Source organism: Schistocerca nitens, chromosome 3 (assembly GCF_023898315.1).
Source record: "Schistocerca nitens isolate TAMUIC-IGC-003100 chromosome 3, iqSchNite1.1, whole genome shotgun sequence".
Lineage (NCBI taxonomy): Eukaryota > Metazoa > Arthropoda > Insecta > Orthoptera > Acrididae > Schistocerca > Schistocerca nitens.
The window spans coordinates 654,076,485-654,096,750 of NC_064616.1; the positions used below are offsets into that span (position 1 = coordinate 654,076,485).

Below are 20,266 nucleotides of genomic sequence, written 5' to 3' on the forward strand. Positions count from 1 at the left end.
CCCGAAGTAACAAATTCTTGAAGATATAGATTGAAACAACCTGAGAGAAATTCTACTAACAACGTTTCAAGAACTGGCTTTAAATTAAGACTGGAGGAATAACCCCCCTGCCCCCCCCCCCAACATATCAGGATAAGATTAGATTAATTACAGCATGCTCTGAGGCATTTAAATGATCATTTTTTCCATACTCCATACATGAATGGAACAGGAAACACCCCTAATAACCAGTACAGTGGGATGTACCCTCTGCCATCATCACACAGTGGTTAACAGAGTATAGATGTAAATGTGGCACACAGTGGGAACACGTAATGTACTCAGTAACATTGTCGTAAAGGATTGTTATGGTGGTCTGGGTGTTATGGTGTGAAGATGTATAATGTTTGAATGGGCATACTAACCTCCAAATCCCTCAACACAGAACACTCACCAGTCAACATTGTGTCACTGTGCTCCTTCCCTAGGTTTATCATGATGATAAGCAACCACACTGACCAGCACAGGCAGAGGAGCCTTTGAAACGAGATGATATTCAGTGAATGGACTAGCCTGTCTGCTCCCCTGACTTAAATCCCGTCGAACACATGAGGGACGTAGTGGGAGCACATTGCACAGCATTCATTGCCATACATGGATGATCACACACCCTATTAAAAACCATTTCCTGCCTTTTATTAATGTCGTCTAGAGAATCATCTTGAGTAATGGTGACTTCAATGTACTTACTGTCTATGAATAACAGTGATAGTTCTGTTTGTCGAATTGCATCCGTTTTCATTTAGCTATGTTACTTGGCAGTGACCTATAATACAGAAGTTACTTTTGTCCTGAAGTTTTACACACCAGTATATAATTGCTTAGATGCAGGAGACATTACTTTGAATATACACAAGGTCAGACTGCTTGGTTATGCACTGTACTGGCACGGTGCAGAACTATTACAACAGAAAATGGAAATTCCCATAAAATTGCACATGAGGGAAGGGAAAAGACTAACAATCATACGTAGAAAGATGCAACTGTCATACGATAAACTGTGGTTTTCACATGTAAAAATATAATTGTCTACAATTCTTTAACAATACAATGATGTTACTTTCCTTCATGGAAAATATGAGTTAATCACAGATTTTATTCATGTAGATAATGTAAGCACTTCATACTGCAAAATTACTATGAGTAACTAAAAGTCACAAGACAGGAAACACTGAGATTAGCTGCACCCAAAAGAAGCCAGAAGCTCTACTAGTATAAGAATTAGTTTTGTACATCAAAGCTACACACACACACACACATACACACACACAAAATCTGAAAATAATTCATACAGTTCTCAATAAAGTGACTAAATTCGGGATTGGTTGCCTTAGAGAAAGAGAGAGAGGGAGAATAGGAATGAGAGGGGGAGGATACGGAGAGAGGGAGGGAAAGGAGAGGAGATGGAGGGGAGGGAGCTAGCTTTCATCTACTTGGGAATGTTAATGGCTCAGAACTCTCAGCGGTTTATATTGAGAGCCATCCAGACAGAAATATGATTATGGAAAATCCTATGTGCGGGGATATATATATATATATATATATATATATATATATATATATATATATATATATATATATATATAGAGGGAAACATTCCACGTAGGAAAAATATATCTAAAAACAAAGATGATGTGACTTACCAAATGAAAGTGCTGGCAGGTCAACAGACACACAAACAAATACAAACATACACACAAAATTCAAGCTTTCGCAACATACACACAAAATTCAAGCTTTCGCAACAAACTGTTGCCTCATCAGGAAAGAGGGAAGGAGAGGGAAAGACGAAAGGATGTGGGTTTTAAGGGAGAGGGTAAGGAGCCATTCCAATCCCGGGAGCGGAAAGACTTACCTTAGGGGGGAAAAAAGGACGGGTATACACTCGCACACACACACACACACACACACACACACACACACACACATCCATCCGCACATACACAGACACAAGCGCTTTCGTTCGGTAAGTCACATCATCGAGGGAAACATTCCACGTAGGAAAAATATATCTAAAAACAAAGATGTGACTTACCAAATGAAAGTGCTGGCAGGTCAACAGACACACAAACAAATACAAACATACACACAAAATTCAAGCTTTCGCAACAAACTGTTGCCTCATCAGGAAAGAGGGAAGGAGAGGGAAAGAGGGAAGGAGAGGGAAAGACGAAAGGATGTGGGTTTTAAGGGAGAGGGTAAGGAGCCATTCCAATCCCGGGAGCGGAAAGACTTACCTTAGGGGGAAAAAAGGACGGGTATACACTCGCACACACACACATATCCATTCACACATATACACTGTAAGTCATCAAACATATCCAGTTTGATAAACGTAACCACATACCATGTGCTAGAAGTATTGGTGTGTGTGTGTGTGTGTGTGTGTGTGTGTGTGTGTGTGTGTGTGTGTGTGTGTGGAGGGGGAGGGGAGGTGAGCTATAAGTCCAATCTGGTGGGGGGGTGGTGAGCTATCGCAAGCTACCTAATATTTCCTACATGGAATGCTGAAGTAATTTACTGTATGACCTCCCAATTTCATTGTTCAGTGATGACATTCAGACATAATGGCAGTTCGTATTAAATGGACTGAGTCTCTGTACTTGCTACCAAGGACTGAATTCTAACAATCCCAGAAATAGCTGTAGTTTTGGGAAGAATTCAGACTGACCTCCCAACTGATGACCTCTGGTATGGCACTTTCCATAAATGTGCACACAGACTAAATTAATGTAGCACTATCATTAGCAGTGATAAAAAGTAAATGAAATGAAAATTTTATATTTATTACCTGATACCTGTACAGCCTGTATCAATATAAGTGACACTATTTTTTTATTTTTATGTATGTATATATACTGTAAGTCATCAAACATATCCAGTTACTGTTAATAAAGTAGCTATACCTACATGCAGTTTAGCCCTTTGGTGAGCAAACTCAAACTTCCATGAGTGGGTGCCTTGCAAGTTTTCACCATAGTGAATTAAGTTGTTTTCCATTTTGTATTGGGAATTCCATATCTTAGAAAAAAAATACATAAGTTTTTCTTATTTATGAATATTTAAAGGAAGAAAAACAATGTTTCTGAATTGTGTGAGACAAAGGTAACAATATAAGGCATTCTGAGTTATACTACACACTCGATACCTCACCAGGAAAGTGGTGCTTAGTGGCTACTAAAAAGAGTACAAGTAGAAACAATGCGTTATAAAAAAGGTCTTTGAAACTTTTCTTTGCACTGCAGGAAATATTTTTGATCTTATTTTTTTATTCCTGACACATATGTAATAAATTATGTGTTTTACTGATTTCTGATCCTTGATGTTTCCATATTTTGCTTGATCAAAATGCCGTCTACATCCTTGGAATGTGTTTTAAGAAATGTCCATTGATCCACTTGGTTTTCCATCAGATAAAGACCAACACATTTCTTTTTTAAGTGATTTTTGTCATTATTTTCAGGAAGTGGAATTTTAAAAGTAATGTCTGAATTGATTCCAGTACAAAATTGTCATTTCTTGCATAATTCTGGAAGGGGTGAGCCCACCTTGTCTACTGTAGTGTTCCTCCTCTAGTAGCATTGAAGTGCAAAATAACTATTGATTTCTTAAGTATCTTGATGTGTTTTCATTTCTATTGAATAAGAAAATTGTAGCTTTGTTCTTTCTAGTGATAGCTGAGGCCATAGTCAAAGTTTCTTTAAAACTATTGGGACATGGGACCTTTTTCATTTGCTTGAATTTCTGGAGGAATGTCCTTATTTCCCTTCATGTCTATATAAATCGAGCCTTTGATGTAGAGATTTTAAGTCACAGCTTAGCTACAGTTATGAATGTTAGCCTGATGTTTCTTTTTGTTTTCTTAGTCCATCAGACTTGTTACGGCCAGACAAAACTACAACATCTGGCCATAACTGTGATTTCTTTGATTGCTCTGGGAGATAGCTCATTGGAACTACAACATATGAAAAATTAGTTCAGTTTTTACATAAATAATAAAAATATTTACTTAACTTGATACAACTCTTTTCCACAGGAGTGGTTGACGATTTAAAGCTGTCACTGACTATTTAAGCCTGCCCTGATATATACAATGACAAACTCTTCTCTTGAAATACAATGTTCAGCATTTACAAAAGTACATTTCTGTCTGTTACTTGAATAACTCTTTAGTACTACTCTTTGAAGTTGGCTGCATCAGCCGAGGTCACAGACTGGGGCAGAGTACTTCCATGCTCAGCTCTATATTGACCTCCCTGTGAGGTTGATGCTGTGCTGAGAGAAGGGGCGTGGCTTCTTCAGCCTCTTCCATTCATCTTTTCAGATGTCACTAATGTCTGTGTGTCGATGCATATTGATGACTGTGTCATGGCACTGCAATCTTTCAATGATACCACAAGACTAATCTCTGCATATGTCATCATGCTTGCCAGACTTAATGTTGGGTCTTGCCACAATAAAGTTCTAAGTTAAGTATAAAAATGCACAAAACTGGAGGGTCCTGTGACAGACATAACATCTGTGTGATAAATTCTTGCTGCAAGTCTGGAATAGGTGCAAGTTTGCCACTCCATTTTCTCTCATTTTGTGTGCTCAATTTATCAACTGCAAGAGCTCACAGCAAAAAGCTGAAATGCTATTGCTTTTGGATTAAAGGAGATTACTCACGGCAAAGCAAAAGCATTGAGTTGTCGATAGGCATATACAAAAAGAAAGACGGCTTGCTAGCTTTCAGAGTAATCCTTTTTTTTGAGCTAGGGTAAAATACGTGCACGCACACACCTATGGCCCCGCAGGGTGCCAGCTGGACAAACAGTCATTTGTCCAGCCAACCCCGTGTGTGTGTGTGTGTGTGTGTGTGTGTGTGTGTGTGTGTGTGTGTGTGTGTGTGTGTGTGTGTGCGCGCGCGCGCGGGCGGGCGGGCGGAAGGGGGGGGGGGGCATCGATGACTCAGTGCTGCTGCTTTTTGGTGAATAGTCTCCTTTAATGCGAAAGTATTTTATAGCACTATAATTTTATATGCATTTGTTTGTAGTTTTGAAAATTTTGTCAATCATCTCATTTATATCCATCTTTTTTAGAGCCTGGCAAACTTTTTTAAATGGTATTGGCCTTTATTTTATAAGGTGGAAGCGGTTTATTTATCCTGATAATTTCTCTCTCTTTTCCCATGTAAAAACACGACAGTAGTTTGATAAGTATGGTAAAAAAGCAAGAAAAAATGTTTGTTTCCCAAACTCACCTTGCTTCTCCACACAGTCTCCTTTGAGGGATATACACTCAGTCCAGTGATCCTCTAGCTCTTTCATATCAATGGAAAAATAGGTTCTGTCAAACTCTTCAACTCATTGAATCCAACTATCACTTCCGCCTTTGATGAAAAGTTCTTCCCAACAAGTCAAAATTTCAAGTTAGGGAACAGGAAGAAGTCATTTGGAGGTAAGTCTGTGAGTAGGATGGATGAGGGACCAATTCCAAGCCCAATTCACACACTTTTGCCATTGTTATCACTGACGTGTGGTATGGTGCATTATTCTGGTGAAAAAGCACTTTTTTGCATGCAACTGTGGTCCTTTTTCAGCCAACACAAGTTTCAAACGTTCTTAACAATGAAGTGTAATATGGTCAATTTATGGTTCTGCCTTTTCTTCCAAGTAATCTATGAGGATCACTCCTTTGGAATCCCAAAGAACAGTGCCCATCACCTTATCAGGTGATAAAATGGTCTTTGCCTTCTTTGGTAAACTTTCATCAGCCTTTGTCCATTGTTTTGACTTTGGTGTATAATGATGGATCCAGGTTTCATCAACAGCCACAAATTGGTGCAAAAGTCTTGTAGATTGCAATTAAGAAATACCAGACATTGTGTCGAAACGAAGTGCCAGATGCGCTTTTGGTAGACTGTGATCTTGGACAGGTTGTCAAGATGGCGGCGTGTGTAGATATCCGCGATTTTACTCCAAAAACAAGTTACAGTGAAGCCGTTAAAAATTCGTGTGTAAGGTGCAAAAGTGAATTATTAAAGTATAATGAGCGTATTGCTAGTTTACAATGTGTAATCAGCAGTCTAAGAATAGAAATCGACAGCCTGAAGTCCGAAAATATGGAACTGAAGTCGAAGCGAAACATGGATCCATTGCTTCAAGACAGACAGAAGGACAAAAACTTTCGCCAGAACATGGCTACATCGGTGCAAAATGACGCTGACAAATCATCAGAATGGAAGGTAGTACACAACAAGCGTCAAACAATCGGCACTAAAACTTCGTCTACAGCAAATGTTTCGAGGTTCGAGAATGTAAACAATTTTGATGTACTTTGTTCTAGTAATAGTCTCACTGAAAGTGAAAACAATCGTAAGAAGAGTGTACCGATAAACTATCGGAAAAAGGTTAGGTTTGAACTTCCAACGCCACAACGTTCAGTTAACAGCAATGAAAGTGGCAGTGGTGTGATCCAGTCTGCTGCGAGTGAAACATCAACAAATCGTTTTCACATTTTCGCTGATAGTCATGGTAGAGGCATGGCTGATATAGTGAAAAGCAGTTTTAATGCTGCCGATGTTTGTGGAATTGTGAAGCCAGGTGCTAAACTTCAAGAAGTTGTAGCGGGGTGTGATCCTGAAAAAGTAAAAAACGAGTGTGTGATCTTAATAGGTGGCTCAAACAACGTTGCCTGCAACGAAGGGAATGATGCCATACAGTCGCTCAGGAAGAAAATATCGGCGCTTCATCAGTCTAAGGTATTTGTTGTGAACATTCCACAGAGACATGACTTAATTCCACAGTCCTGTGTAAATGAGGCTATCTCACAAACGAACTCTAAGTTAGCAAAGTTGTGTAAGCATTTTAAAAATACTTGTGTTGTAGATGTAAGCAGTTTTGGACGAGAATTATTTACAAGACACGGTATGCACCTGAACAGATCAGGAAAAAAAGCATTAGGTACCCTCTTAAAAACAAAAATATTGGAAGAAGTCCACAAATGTACCCCAAAGTTGGAACCAATCGCACTTGAATGGCTCCAACCTTCAAGTCAGACTCGGTTTCAAACTCAAATGTTTCAGGAAATTGTTAGTAATGAACGTACTGTGTCTGTAGCTACAGATAATTTTTTAGGCAAAAGTTTAGATCTGTCTCTAATTCCAAAGAAATGACGATTTTTCACCAAAATGTGGGAGGACTTGGTAATAAAGTAAATGACATTACTGTTCTGTTAGAGGAACCACAAGGAATAAAAGATACTGATGTATTATGTTTTAGTGAACATCATGTGAAAGATATTGAAAGGTTACAGCTAAGTGGTTACTGTCAGGCAGCGCATTACTCTAGAACCATCATGGAAAAAGGTGGAGTGGTAATTTATGTAAAAAACAACATATCTTACAATGCATTAGATTTAAAGAGCCATTGTATAGAGCAACAAATTGAAGTATGTGGTGTTGAGATTACTGTAAATGACTTCACGGCTGTAGTGTTAGCACTGTATAGATCTCCCTCAGGGAATTTGAATGTATTTCTTAAGCACTTAGATTCTTTATTATCCATACTGTACTCAAAGTCCAAGAACTTGATAATTACTGGTGACTTTAATGTTGATTTCCTAAATGAGAGCAATAGTAAAGCTGATTTAGTACATTTAATGGAGTCTTATAATCTGATGGCAATAGTAGATTTTCCAACTAGGGTTACTATTAACAGTAAAAGTCTGATAGATAATATATTTATAGATAAGTCTAAATGCAATGAGATCACTGTACATCCAATCCTTGGCCTTTCTGATCATGGTGGTCAATTGCTTAGGCTCAATTACATCAGTGTGTGCAACAGTTCCGAGCATTCTTGGAAATCTTTTAGGGTAATAAATGAACAGGGCCTTAAAAAATTCAATGATAGCCTAAAAGAAATAGACTGGAGCCGAGTTTATAGGGAAACAGATGTAAACAAAAAGTACAATTCATTTTTAAATGAATTCATGTCTGTATTTGAGTCCATCTTTCCAAAAAAAGTAGTTAGAAATAGTCATATAGGCAATGCCAAGAAGTCTTGGATCACTACAGGGATAATAACATCTTGTAGAACAAAGAGGATGTTATACAGTTCTCTCAGGACTTTTACTGATCCAAAGAAACGAAAACACTACAAACTTTACTGTAGCATTCTCAAGAAGGTTATAAATAAATCTAAAAGTATGTGCATAAAATCAGAAATTGAAAGCTCAGAAAATAAAATTAAAACTCTATGGAATGTAATAAAGAGGGAAACTGGCAGGACAACAGGGAACATGTCTCAGATAGAGATTAAAACAGGGGACAGTATCATAAAGAAACCTGAGTTGGTTGCAGAAATATTTAATAACCACTTTTTGAGAGCAGCAGAGAAGACAGGCTGTAATGGTTCTATGGAAGAATCATTGTCCCTCCTACAGAAAGCTATTAGCAACAGAATCCCACAGTTATCCTTATCTCCAGTTACTGTAAGCGAAGTCATAAGAGTAATTAGATCATTAAAAAATAAAAATTCTGCTGGTGTGGACAATATTTCTAGTAAAATACTGAAACACTGTTATAAATTCGTTAGTCCCGTCTTATGCAGCATATACAATGCATCCCTACAAGATGGGATTGTCCCTGACAGACTTAAGTTGGCTGTAGTGATTCCTCTCTTTAAAAAAGGGGATAAAAGCATTGTTACAAACTATCGCCCAATATCCCTATTAACTATCTTCTCGAAAATTCTAGAAAAACTCATGCACAGGAGGATTGTAGACCATCTCAACTTCCACAGTATCTTAAGCAAAAATCAGTTTGGTTTTCGTGCCGGTCTTTGTACTGAACAGGCAATATTCTCTTTCAGCAACCAAGTTTTGGAAGCCATTCACAAAAAAATGTCTCCAGTGGGTATTTTTTGTGATCTTACGAAAGCCTTTGACTGTGTAAACCACCAAATTCTTTGGAAAAAGGCAGAATACTATGGTTTAGGTGGTACTGTTGGCTTGTGGCTACAATCATATCTACAGGATCGGAAGCAGACTGTAATGCTAAATGGCTCTTCTGGAGAACCTGCCTCGTCTGAATGGGGCACGATAACGTGTGGTGTGCCTCAAGGCTCCGTTTTGGGCCCACTGCTTTTCCTCATCTTTATTAATGATCTTCCTCTTTGTTCTGAAACAAACAGCAAATTTACCCTGTTTGCCGATGATACCACAATTCTAATTGACGATTTGATTGATCATGATCTTGAAAAAACTACAAATACTGTTTTTAATGACATCTTAAATTGGTTCTCCTCAAATGGTCTCTCACTCAATGCAGATAAAACTCATTATATGAGGTTCCATACATCACAAAGTAATCCCGATGAAATTGACATAAAATGTAGAGATCAACCAATACAGAAAGTTGAAGACACAAAATTCCTGGGTGCTTACATAGACAGTAAATGTAATTGGTCAGTTCACATTCTTCATCTATGTAAAAAACTTAGCTCGGCAACATTTGCATTACGGGTAATTTCTTCAGTGGCTGAAGTTGACACTATTAAGGTTGCCTACTTTGGCTACTTCCACTCATTGATGTCATATGCTATCATATTCTGGGGGAACCAACCACTTGCAAAAAAAGTTTTCACCATCCAAAAAAAAGCAATCAGAATAATGTGTGGGGTCCATCAAAGACACTCTTGCAGGCACTTGTTTCGGAAGATAGGTATCCTAACAAACTGCCTCACAGTATATTTTTTCCTTGCTGACTTTTCTGTGCAAAAATTATTCCATATACCAAGACAACAGTAAATTCCATGGTTATAACACCAGAAACAAAAACAATCTACATTTAGAAATGAAACGTCTCACTCTGGTACAAAAAGGAGTTTACTACTCCAGCATTAAGCTGTTCAATGCTCTACCACTACATATCAAATGTGTTCATACAGAACTGCCAAAATTTAAACAAGTTCTCAAAGATTACCTGACAGAGAAATCTTATTATACTGTGGATGAATACCTGAAAGAAAATGTATACCATCACTAAACTTATTGTGTCTAGAAGTAGTTCATTTGATTTTATTGTGCATTTGGGCATTAGCACACTTTTTGTAATAACAGATTGGCTGTACATGTATTTACTCTTGTAGGCCTAATATCTGATTTAACTTTGTGCTCTTATCTTTAACCTTTATTTGAAACTTCTTTTTCTGTCAAATGGTTGTTATGTTATCTAGCTGACATTGTATCTGTTACTGTATTTATAGTATGTCTTACTTAAACTATGTACAATTTGCCATTGAATTGCCCTTGTATTTATTGTAAGTTTAAATTGAAACATGTACAATTTGACACGTTCCATATCCTTGTGATTGACTCACTAACTGGATCTACGGAACAAGAAATAAATAAATAAATAAATAAATAAATAAATGAACAATCGCGGCACTCACTCCACGCACCCTTTCTTGATAGCCAATTCTTGGTGCAGTATATTATGCTCTCACCCAGTTGAGACGCCTACAGTCTCAGCAATTGCATGAATTTTTATTCGATAGTCTTGCATTATCTTATCATGGATTCTGTCAATGGTTTCCTTTGTGGTGACCTCAATCAGACAGCTGGAGGATGCTTTGTCTTCGGTGCATGTCCTACCACATTTAAATTCATTAATCCAAAAGTAAATGGTCTTCAATGATGGTGCAGGGTCTGCTTAAACATCATCCAATTCTATTTTGATCTGTGCAGCAGTCCAAACCTTCAAATGAAAATCTTTAATAACAGCATGAACTCTGATTTTTTCCATTTTTCAATCACAGTTGACACAATGACCAATTCAGCTGGCTATCAGCAGTGAACAGTATGCTGTACATTGTTGAAATTCTTTATACAATAATCAAGCTTACCGACTATGAAGGTGCAACAAAAATGTACCATTCTATCATGGAAATTAACCAGACTTATCAAAATACCCACACAGTATTCACGTCTCCAGAATGAATTTTCACTCCACAGTGGAGTGCGCGCTGATTTGAAACTTCCTGGTAGACTAAAACTGTGTGCCAGACCAGAACATGAACTTGGGATCTTTGCCTTTCACAGGCAGATGCTCTACTGACTGAATTATCCAAACAAACAAAGCTCACGGCCCATACTTACAGCTTCACTTACACCAGTACCTCATTTCCTACCATTCAGACTTCCCAGAAGTTCTTTAGCATATCCTGTAGGACTAGTACTCACGGAAGAAAGGATATTGTGAAGATGGCTTAGCCGCAGTCTGGGAGTTTGTTTCCAGAATAAATTTTCACTGTCCTGGTCCAGAACACAGTTTTAATCTGCCAGGAAGTGTCAAATAAGCACATATTCCACTACAGAGTGAAAATTCATTCTGGGAACAGACCCTCCCAGGCTCTGGCTAAGCCAAGTGTCTGCAGTATCGTCTCTTCTTGCAGCGATGGTCCCGCGCGGTATGCAGAAGAATGTATGTGAATTTTGGTAGGTAGGAGATGAGGTAGACAAGGAAGTGAAGCAGTGAGGATGGGTCTTGAGAAATGTATGGGCAGATCAGTCAGCAAAGCACTTGCCCACAAAAGGCAAAGGTCTCAGGTTCAAGCCCCAGTCCAATACATAGTTTCACTCTGCCCAGAAGTTCCCTTATTATTGTGCCTTCTGCCTCCCCCCCCCCCCTCACAATGGCAGCACCTTGCATCACCCTGCCGGTTGCTCAGTCACGGTTATAGATTTCTAGTTTTCTTCAATAATTTTCTCTTGTCTTGGTTTCACTAGAATCTGTTATCTTTATCTTCATCTTTATCTTCTGACAATTCTCTCAATACTTCTTCATTGTTACCAAGGCACACAATTTCATTGGACCTGGCCCAAGACCACTTCATTCATATGCACTTTTATGGGACATACTGAAATAAAGGCATGAAAAGTATGATATTGTTGAAAACAGTATTCATGAATGTTTTCAAAAACATTAAAAATAATGAAAAGTAACTACGGTAACTTGGTTTCACTGGAATATTTATTACTTAAATAATAATGCCTTGAAAAGAGAAAAAAATACGAGTATAACAAGCACTCTCACCATATGGCAAGCTGCAGCAACCATACTGCAAACACATCTGTCAGTAGCGAGAACTGCACAAATATTGTAATTAAAAATGACCAATACATATCTGGATGTGCACCCAGCATTAAAGTTATCTGCACAACATCATGGAAAACAAATTCTGAGGCCACCAGCCAAAGTCTTGCTTACCAAAGGGTTAGTGCGTACTACATTTTAATTTATAAAAATCAACTTGTCACTTACTTGACGCAGTGGAAACTGGGAGACCATTGTCATGGGTAGGTTCTGCAACATCGACAGGTGCCGGATGAGAATTTGCTGAAGGTGCAGGCGGAGGCATCGGGGCATCATGATGGCTATTAGGCAACGGCGATGGAGCACCTGCAGCAACAGATGGTGCTGGAGGTGGCGGAGGAGCAGGCCCTCCCGATACTGGTGGTGGAGCCATTCCCGGAGGAGGTCCCATGCTCGGAGGTGGTGGTCCCATCCCGGGGTGGTGGGTGGGAGGACCCATACTAGTAACACCATGGTGGTGTGAGGCAGGACCACTACCGGGACCAGGTCCGAGACCTGCAGCAGAAGCTCCACCGTAGCCCTGGAGACCCGCTGGTGATGGTGGCATGCCAGGCACAGAAGAGCTGAATCCCATCTTGTGCTAGTAGGGGCAGAAGAATTTGTTCTCAGGTTCTAAATATCCTTCCCAAGCCTGAGATGGTACAATAACACCCCAAAAGTAAATTAATACATATTACAAATGGAGCTAAACACACAAGATACAACTTGACCAGAAAAGGCACTCACTTGTGGAAGACCAGTAATTTTGGGACTACCTGAGGTGCAGTATGCCCACCACACCTTTATTTTTCATTGCTTTGAATTCCTTTACCTAAAGCTGTCAGCATGCTGACGGATCTTTTGAATGTCAGTGTCGAGCGTGTCAAGTTCATTGTGCTGCTGAATGCTCAGAAACTATGGGACCTGTGACAATGTGAGAGTGCACCTCAACATGGCAAACACGACCGCAGCACACTCCAGTGTCAGCTTTCAGCTGCATCTGGCTCATAAATCACACAGTTTACGAAATGGATGGGCATAAAATTCTCACATTAGCTCATTTAAAATGCACATTTTCTCCCTTGTTCATGCGCTGTTCGTGTTGTTCTGTCTCGTACACATAAATAAAAACTTCAATATCCATGAACATGTTAGAAGGCAAAAAGGAAAGTACCATGTCCAGTTCAAATGGTTTAAATGACTCTGAGCACTATGGGACTTAACATCTGAGGTCATCAGTCCCCTAGAACTTAGAACTACTTAAACCTAACTAACCTAAGGACATCACACACATCCATGCCAGAGGCAGGATTCGAACCTGCAACCGTAGCTGTCGCGCGGTTCCAGACTGAAGTGCCTAGAACCGCTCGGCTACATAGGCCGGCACCATGTCCAGTGATTAAAGACATTGGCTCATGAAAACTCCATCACAAATGGTGTGATACAAATTTGCAATAGTTCTCCACATAAGATATAAATTATTTCGCCATTCTCACATTTTAGTAGAACCTTAGTGTCATGCTTAACTTGATCACTGTTCTTATTTACAACATATGAAATACAAAACTTAAAACAAGGAAGTGCAAAATAGCTTACTGCAAGTAGTGCAAGCTATCTTGTAAATAAGCCAATCGAATAAACTCACTCATCAGAAAAAGTGCAGTTATTTTACATAACATCAAATATTATAGAATATATGTTTATTTAACTCATAATAAAGTGTCAGAACCTATCAAAAAATGCAAGGGTTAGTAAAAAAAATATTTCGATCCAGTGAGATGCAAGCCAGCAACACATCACTAAATACCTTACAATTTTACGATGCTACTCCTTCTGCTACACTGGACATGAATGATTCATGACTATACTTTGCATCCTAGACATCACGAATGCTTTAACTGTACACAATTTAATAACTGATATTTAATTATAACTAACTGCTGTTTAATGGATCCTCAATGTGTCATTGCCTTGAAATGACATTCTCTCTGAATACTTCTATCTCATTGGTCTTCATTCAACCACATGTTCAGAATATCTGACATGCTGGAGACTGCTCTGCACATTCAGAAAGACTCTCCGATTTGCTATTCCATGCTATGGTGTCAGAGACTCGGCTTGCTCAACGCTCAATGTTCGAATGCAGGGTCTGTGTGCTGATGACTTAACAGTGTGAAAGGCACTGTAAATATTTACATTTAGAGGCTAATTTTTATTTGTTCCAAGCACATGAATAAATACCTGTTTCTTTCTAAAACACAACACACTACCTCGGTGCTCTCACCACCAGGCACATACTTCGCTTGGGCAAATTATTGTAATATGGCTACTGAAACCAGGATTTAGCAAAAAAAAAAAAAAAAACACAGCAACACAATCAGTTATGAGAGCATAAAACAAGTTTTACTAGTTTCCATTATGAACTACACTGATGAGCCAAAATATTAAGGCCAGTGTCCAATGCAAGACTGAACGCTGCCTGGTGGCATTGCGTGATGCAGTACGGAAAGTGTATGAGCAGAGCGGAGACAAATGGGAAATAATTCTAGTGATGATGAAGGCTGAAAATGTGGAAAACCACTAACAAATTACTTTGGAAATGGCATTTTGCTATGGCCTGGAGCCTGGAAATGAGCATCCTGAAAATGGTGAAGCTAACCAGCCATTCACATGGGACAGTTGTGAGCATCTATGTAAAGTGGTCGAAGGAGGTGAAACCGTGAGAAGATAACAAGGTGTTGCGACATCCATCCCTCATCCAAGAGTGTGGAGGTCAGAGGCTTGCCCGCCCTGTAAAGCACAAGTTGTGATCTGTGGCAGATCTGATGACTGAGTATAATGTTTCTCCAGGCCCAAGTGTTTTAGGGCACACTGTTCAGTACAAATTGTTGAACATGGGGTTTCAAACAAATGTCCCCTCTATGCTCCCATGCTGACTCAATGGTATTATCAATTGCAATAGTAGTGTGTGTGGTATCACTGAGATTGGACTGTGAATTAGTGGAAATGTGTTGCCTGGTCAGATGAATGTAGTTCCTCATTACACTAGATAAATGATTGCGTAAAAATACACCGCCATCCAGATGAATGGCCACAAATGCAGGCCAGTGGGTGAAGTATTATGTTATGGGGGACAATCACATGGGCTTCCATGTGACCTTTGGTAGTAGCTGAAGACACCAAGAAAGTATTGGACTACATGAATATTATTGCGAACCACCTGCAACTGTATACACCTGATGCCTTCCCCACTTATGAACATCCAACAGGATAACTGTCCCTGTTACAAGGCCATGATCGTGCTACTGTGACTGGAGGAGCAAGATAGTGATCTCACACCAATGTCTTGACCACCAAATTTGGCTGATCTGAAGCCAATGGAACACATGGGATGCTATTAGGTGCCAGCTCCACACCCACAGCTATGAGCTCATAATTTACAGGAGATACGTTATCTGTTCATAGACATCTGGTATCACATATCTCCAGAAACCTACCAAGGATTTCTCAGACCCATGCTGCTGTACTGCATTCCACATATTGCACTGTTGGCATAATTGCTCCCATGTCCACACACCATTTCATAGGTCCACAAAGTGAAAAAATTGTGAAACAGCAAAATGCTACTTAATATAATGTTAACTTATTAACAATCTGTGGCAACTAATAAGAAATAAGAAACTTTGTAAGTGAGTAAAAAAGAATGAATCCACTTTGTTTACAACTCAGGTGAGACAAATTCAGTCATATGGATGCATTATAAGGAAGCACAACAATGACAAAAATTTACTTGAACACAGAATTTCAAAGCAAAATCCCAAACAGAAGATCACGAGATCAACAGAAGGAAACAAAGTCAGTAATGACAAAGAAGAGTTTTCAGCTGTGTTAAATCCGATAACTCATTTTAAACTACACCTTGTTTGGGTACAGTTTTCAAAGTTCACATGTCATTATTCATTACCTTTTCTTAACATGTTGAATACCGTTCCTAATTCTCTTTTAAATCTTGCAGGTTTCTGTGAAATTTGAATTATTGTAAAGCTGTGCAGCCTTCCCATACAACTGGTTCTAATATAAATGAGAACCACATTTTAGAGTGTTCTGGTCAACACTTTTCAAGAATGCTTCATTGACTTAAAAACCATCATACCACACAATTTTTGGCACGCTTGTCTATATTTCACATTTTTCTTTCATACGATCCTTCACAATGTTTAAGAAACTACCCCCATACTAATCAGCCACAGCAGTCTATTTCTTTTCAATTTTAACTTCAAATTCAACAAGACAGTGTCTACATGACATATTTTATGCTGTAATGTGTCTTACAATCAGGTCTGCACACACTGCTATGAGCAAAGAAAAAAGATGTAGTGTATCAGATACAAAAATTTTGCAAATTGTGTCACGTGTTATGAAACACTTAAACACAACCATTCTACCTCAGCAATTCTAGGGAATAATATTGGGCAAATAAGCAGGTATGTTACAATGTGATTCACATATATCTTTTACAAAATAATTATGAAGTACTGCACATCACATTGTTACTACTACTACTGCTACTACTACAAACCTGTGTTACCTGGAGATGTTGCTTGAGATAATGTGGAGGGGTATGTGGTCGTGGTCCAGAACCAGTATTGGCAGCTTGTGTAGGGACACCAGACTGTGGCCCACCACTTTTTGCAACCATCTGTGATCCTGGGCCACCCATCATATTTGGTGGCTGATTCAAACCTGGTCCACCCCATCCCTGCATAATTAAGTAATTTAATGAAAACCAGATAAATCCACATCACAAAGAAACTTTTACATTCATGACAACAATAAATGTCTTACATTTGCAATAAATATATAAAAGGAAACAAAATTAGAGATTAGAAATAAGTTCTATACTTCAGCACTAACAGTCGATTATTTTCTGCAGACATGTCTTATGAACACACTGTTACCCACCACCACAGGTGTCATGTGGACTGAATACATACACAGAGCAAACTTTCTCAAGGTGTTACTTAGTTCTGCAAATTAACTTTGCATCTGCTGTTATATTTCTGGATTTAGTCAGGGTTCTCCAAAAATCCAAGCCACAAACAAAACTTACAATGAAATGTTTATCAATCACTACACAAAACAACTCATTACTTTGAAAGCAGCCTATCTTCCTCTTGTCAGATTGCGAGCAAGTGCACAATGGCATAAAGTTTTGTTTCCTAATTTCTTAATTCATTTTGTTTATGCTGCAACTTCACAGCACATCATACCTACGCTGCATCAGCACAATAGCAGAGAATGTTTTTGCTACAAGTTTCAGCATCCTTATGTGTAGCTCTTTTAGTGTCACACTGAGCTGTAGTACATGAGCTCACTAATGCCAGGACTCCTAAGTCTGTAATAAGCACGTTTTCAGGGTCTTCAAATTTTTCACTATGTACTATGATGTGAAGGCTGTTAAAAATTATCTTTTGGTGCCTGAACATTTCAAAAATTTCTTCAGTGACATCAAAATACCATTATTTGGGATCAAACATAATCTGAAGAGCTTACTTAGTAGCACTGGACTGTAACAAGTAGCACCTGTCGTAAACTGAAATAGTATGACAGAAGTATTTTAACTGCCTAAGCCATTATCCATTTAAATAAAGTATATAAATGACAACAAAAACCCAGAAACTGGCTTGTAATTCTTACATTTCAATAAAACAATTGATTTTGTTGTACACTACATCTGATGTATCTTTCTGGAGTACAGAAAGATCTACAAGACCTCCAAAACCAATATCTTGAGTGCATATAAGGATGAGTGATCTGATACATACAATCTGACAAAGGTTTTATCCTTAAAAGGTAGATTGAAGTACAATTCTGTGGTATGTAGAATAATACAGGTACTGACAAAAGTAAACCTATGAGGTTGGATTGTGAGTCATGCACAAATAGCTCAGTTAGAGCATTATCCGGGAAACGCAAGGTTCCAGGTTCATGTACCCTGCCTGGAAATTTGAAAACAACTACGAAGAGAGGCCAAGGGTATTTAAGATTCATTAACCCTTGATATCACATGGTGAGAAAAGTTTTGATCTGCAGGAACAACGCAGTCATTCTACGTTGAGGATGTTTCTCACTACAGCATCTTCAAATAAGATGGAGTTACACTGTTTGTTGGTTACTCAGTGTTACACATGCCCAATGGGAATAATGCTCTACAATTTACAAGGACACTGGCTTTGGGTCACACACAAACCACATGGTTCAGTTCATTTACTGGCAGCCTTGCATTTTTATATTCATGGAGATATACATGAATAGAATACAGTTCTGTATCCACTCCTTCATCCCATACAAATAATAATGACTGCAATCAACAGTGAACTACCACCAAGGCCAGGATAACTAGCCTAATCTTTCACCATCAAACCAGTACCTTCACATCAGATATATTTCTTGCTCTCCCAGTTCTCTGTACTTCTCCTGCATATCAACATACCTGGTATCCACCAAACTGCGGATGTGGTACATGATTTGGCACTGCACGACTGCTATACTGCCCAGGATTCATACTGTTGGCCTGTGGGTTTTGTTGACTGCCTGGACCATAGCTCTGAGTGTATTGCACACTGCCCATCTGTCCCGGTGGCCTCTGGTTGAAACTACCTAAAAATCATAAAAAAAACAATGCCCTTAAAGTTCAATAATTCCATATTATAGAGGTTATGGGAAAACAATTAAACAATTATTTCCCCATGAAATTCTGGAATGAACTCCACCCCACAAAAAATTTCTGAGCCACATCAATGTTAGAAATGTACGAAAGCTGAAGTAAGGAAGATTCGAGTTTAAAATGTACAAAAATTGAATCACGGTGCACCTTCTAGGGTTAATGCCTCCACACACTGCCTAGCATAAACATAAAAACCTTCCACATAAACTGAGTGCTTTCTTCCAACAGCAGTTTGCATGTTGTTGTTTTTTTTTATTATTATTTTTAGTATATCTTTCCGAGTTCATTCAGTAGCACATACTTCTTCACTTTTAATCTTCACAGTTTCATTAGAATCACATCTCAACAATACTGAATTTCAATTTTCTGTTTTGCACAAAGTTTGCATGAAATTTTTCTGCAATATGCCATGTAGCAAATTTGTCATTGCTTCATATATACTAATTTCTTACCTTTATTTACAGTTCTTAAGTGTGCATTATAATGGATTTAAAAAATTACTACTGTATATGAACTTTGGAATTTTTCTCAAACATATAGTTTTTTTGGATGACAATCAAATTCATTGTTACACTTTTTGTTCTAAGTCACAAGTTTCGTCAACACAGTTAACTGTAAAAAAAAAATCCCTCACACAGTTCCCAGGATAGTCATCAGCCTGACAACAGGTCAAACAACTGCAAACAGACTTTCTCGAATGTGGAACATAGCCATCATGGCACAGAGCAACAGCAAGTGATTAGAATGCAGTATATAGTGCACAGATTCCGTTGCACAGTAAAATTTTGTTAAATGACTGGCTTCAGATGTCAAGCACTCCTCCTCAAACAGCCTAGAACAAGAGAAAACCTAAGTTTACAGACATTTGAGTGTAAACTCTACAAGAAATATAATTATCTAATCAGACTGGTAGAATGCTTACAATTAGCAATAAAGCCATTACTTTTATATCACAAAGATTTTGTAAAGAGTTTGTAGTTGAAATAAGTACCTAAAATCATAGAAGTCTTAACACAAAAATGTAGGGTTAAGACTGCACTGAATCTTAGATTTTGCTTTGTTTTATCAAACTTTAAAATTGATGCCCAACTAAAATCTCTGTATAGTGCCTTGTGGAATATAAACTTAGATTAAAAACAATTTTATCACCTACAGGACAGTAGTACTACGTATACCGTCACAAACACTGTAATGCAGTTTCCGTATGACACTTCAAAACAGCTGATGATGTTCCATTTGCCTGATTTACATATGTTGATAGTTTGTGGAACAGTTTAGTATCATGGATGTAAATTTACTCCAAAGAAAACTGATCAAAAGCATGACATACTTATGGTTACAAAATCAAATGTTTTATGCCTAACATACAGGTAAATCAACTT

General features: G+C 38.4%; 1 protein-coding gene across 1 annotated transcript in view; it reads right to left on the bottom strand.

Annotated features, from left to right (window-relative positions):
* Positions 1 to 20,266, bottom strand: part of LOC126249380 (trithorax group protein osa-like) — a 364,811-nt gene that overhangs the window by 82,534 nt on the left and 262,011 nt on the right. The window contains exons 7-9 of the mRNA XM_049951034.1: positions 18,651 to 18,817; positions 16,746 to 16,916; positions 12,347 to 12,758 (exon numbers count right to left, since the gene is read on the bottom strand). Of these exons, the coding sequence (XP_049806991.1) occupies positions 12,347 to 12,758; positions 16,746 to 16,916; positions 18,651 to 18,817 (750 nt within the window). The remainder of the gene's footprint in view (positions 1 to 12,346; positions 12,759 to 16,745; positions 16,917 to 18,650; positions 18,818 to 20,266) is intronic.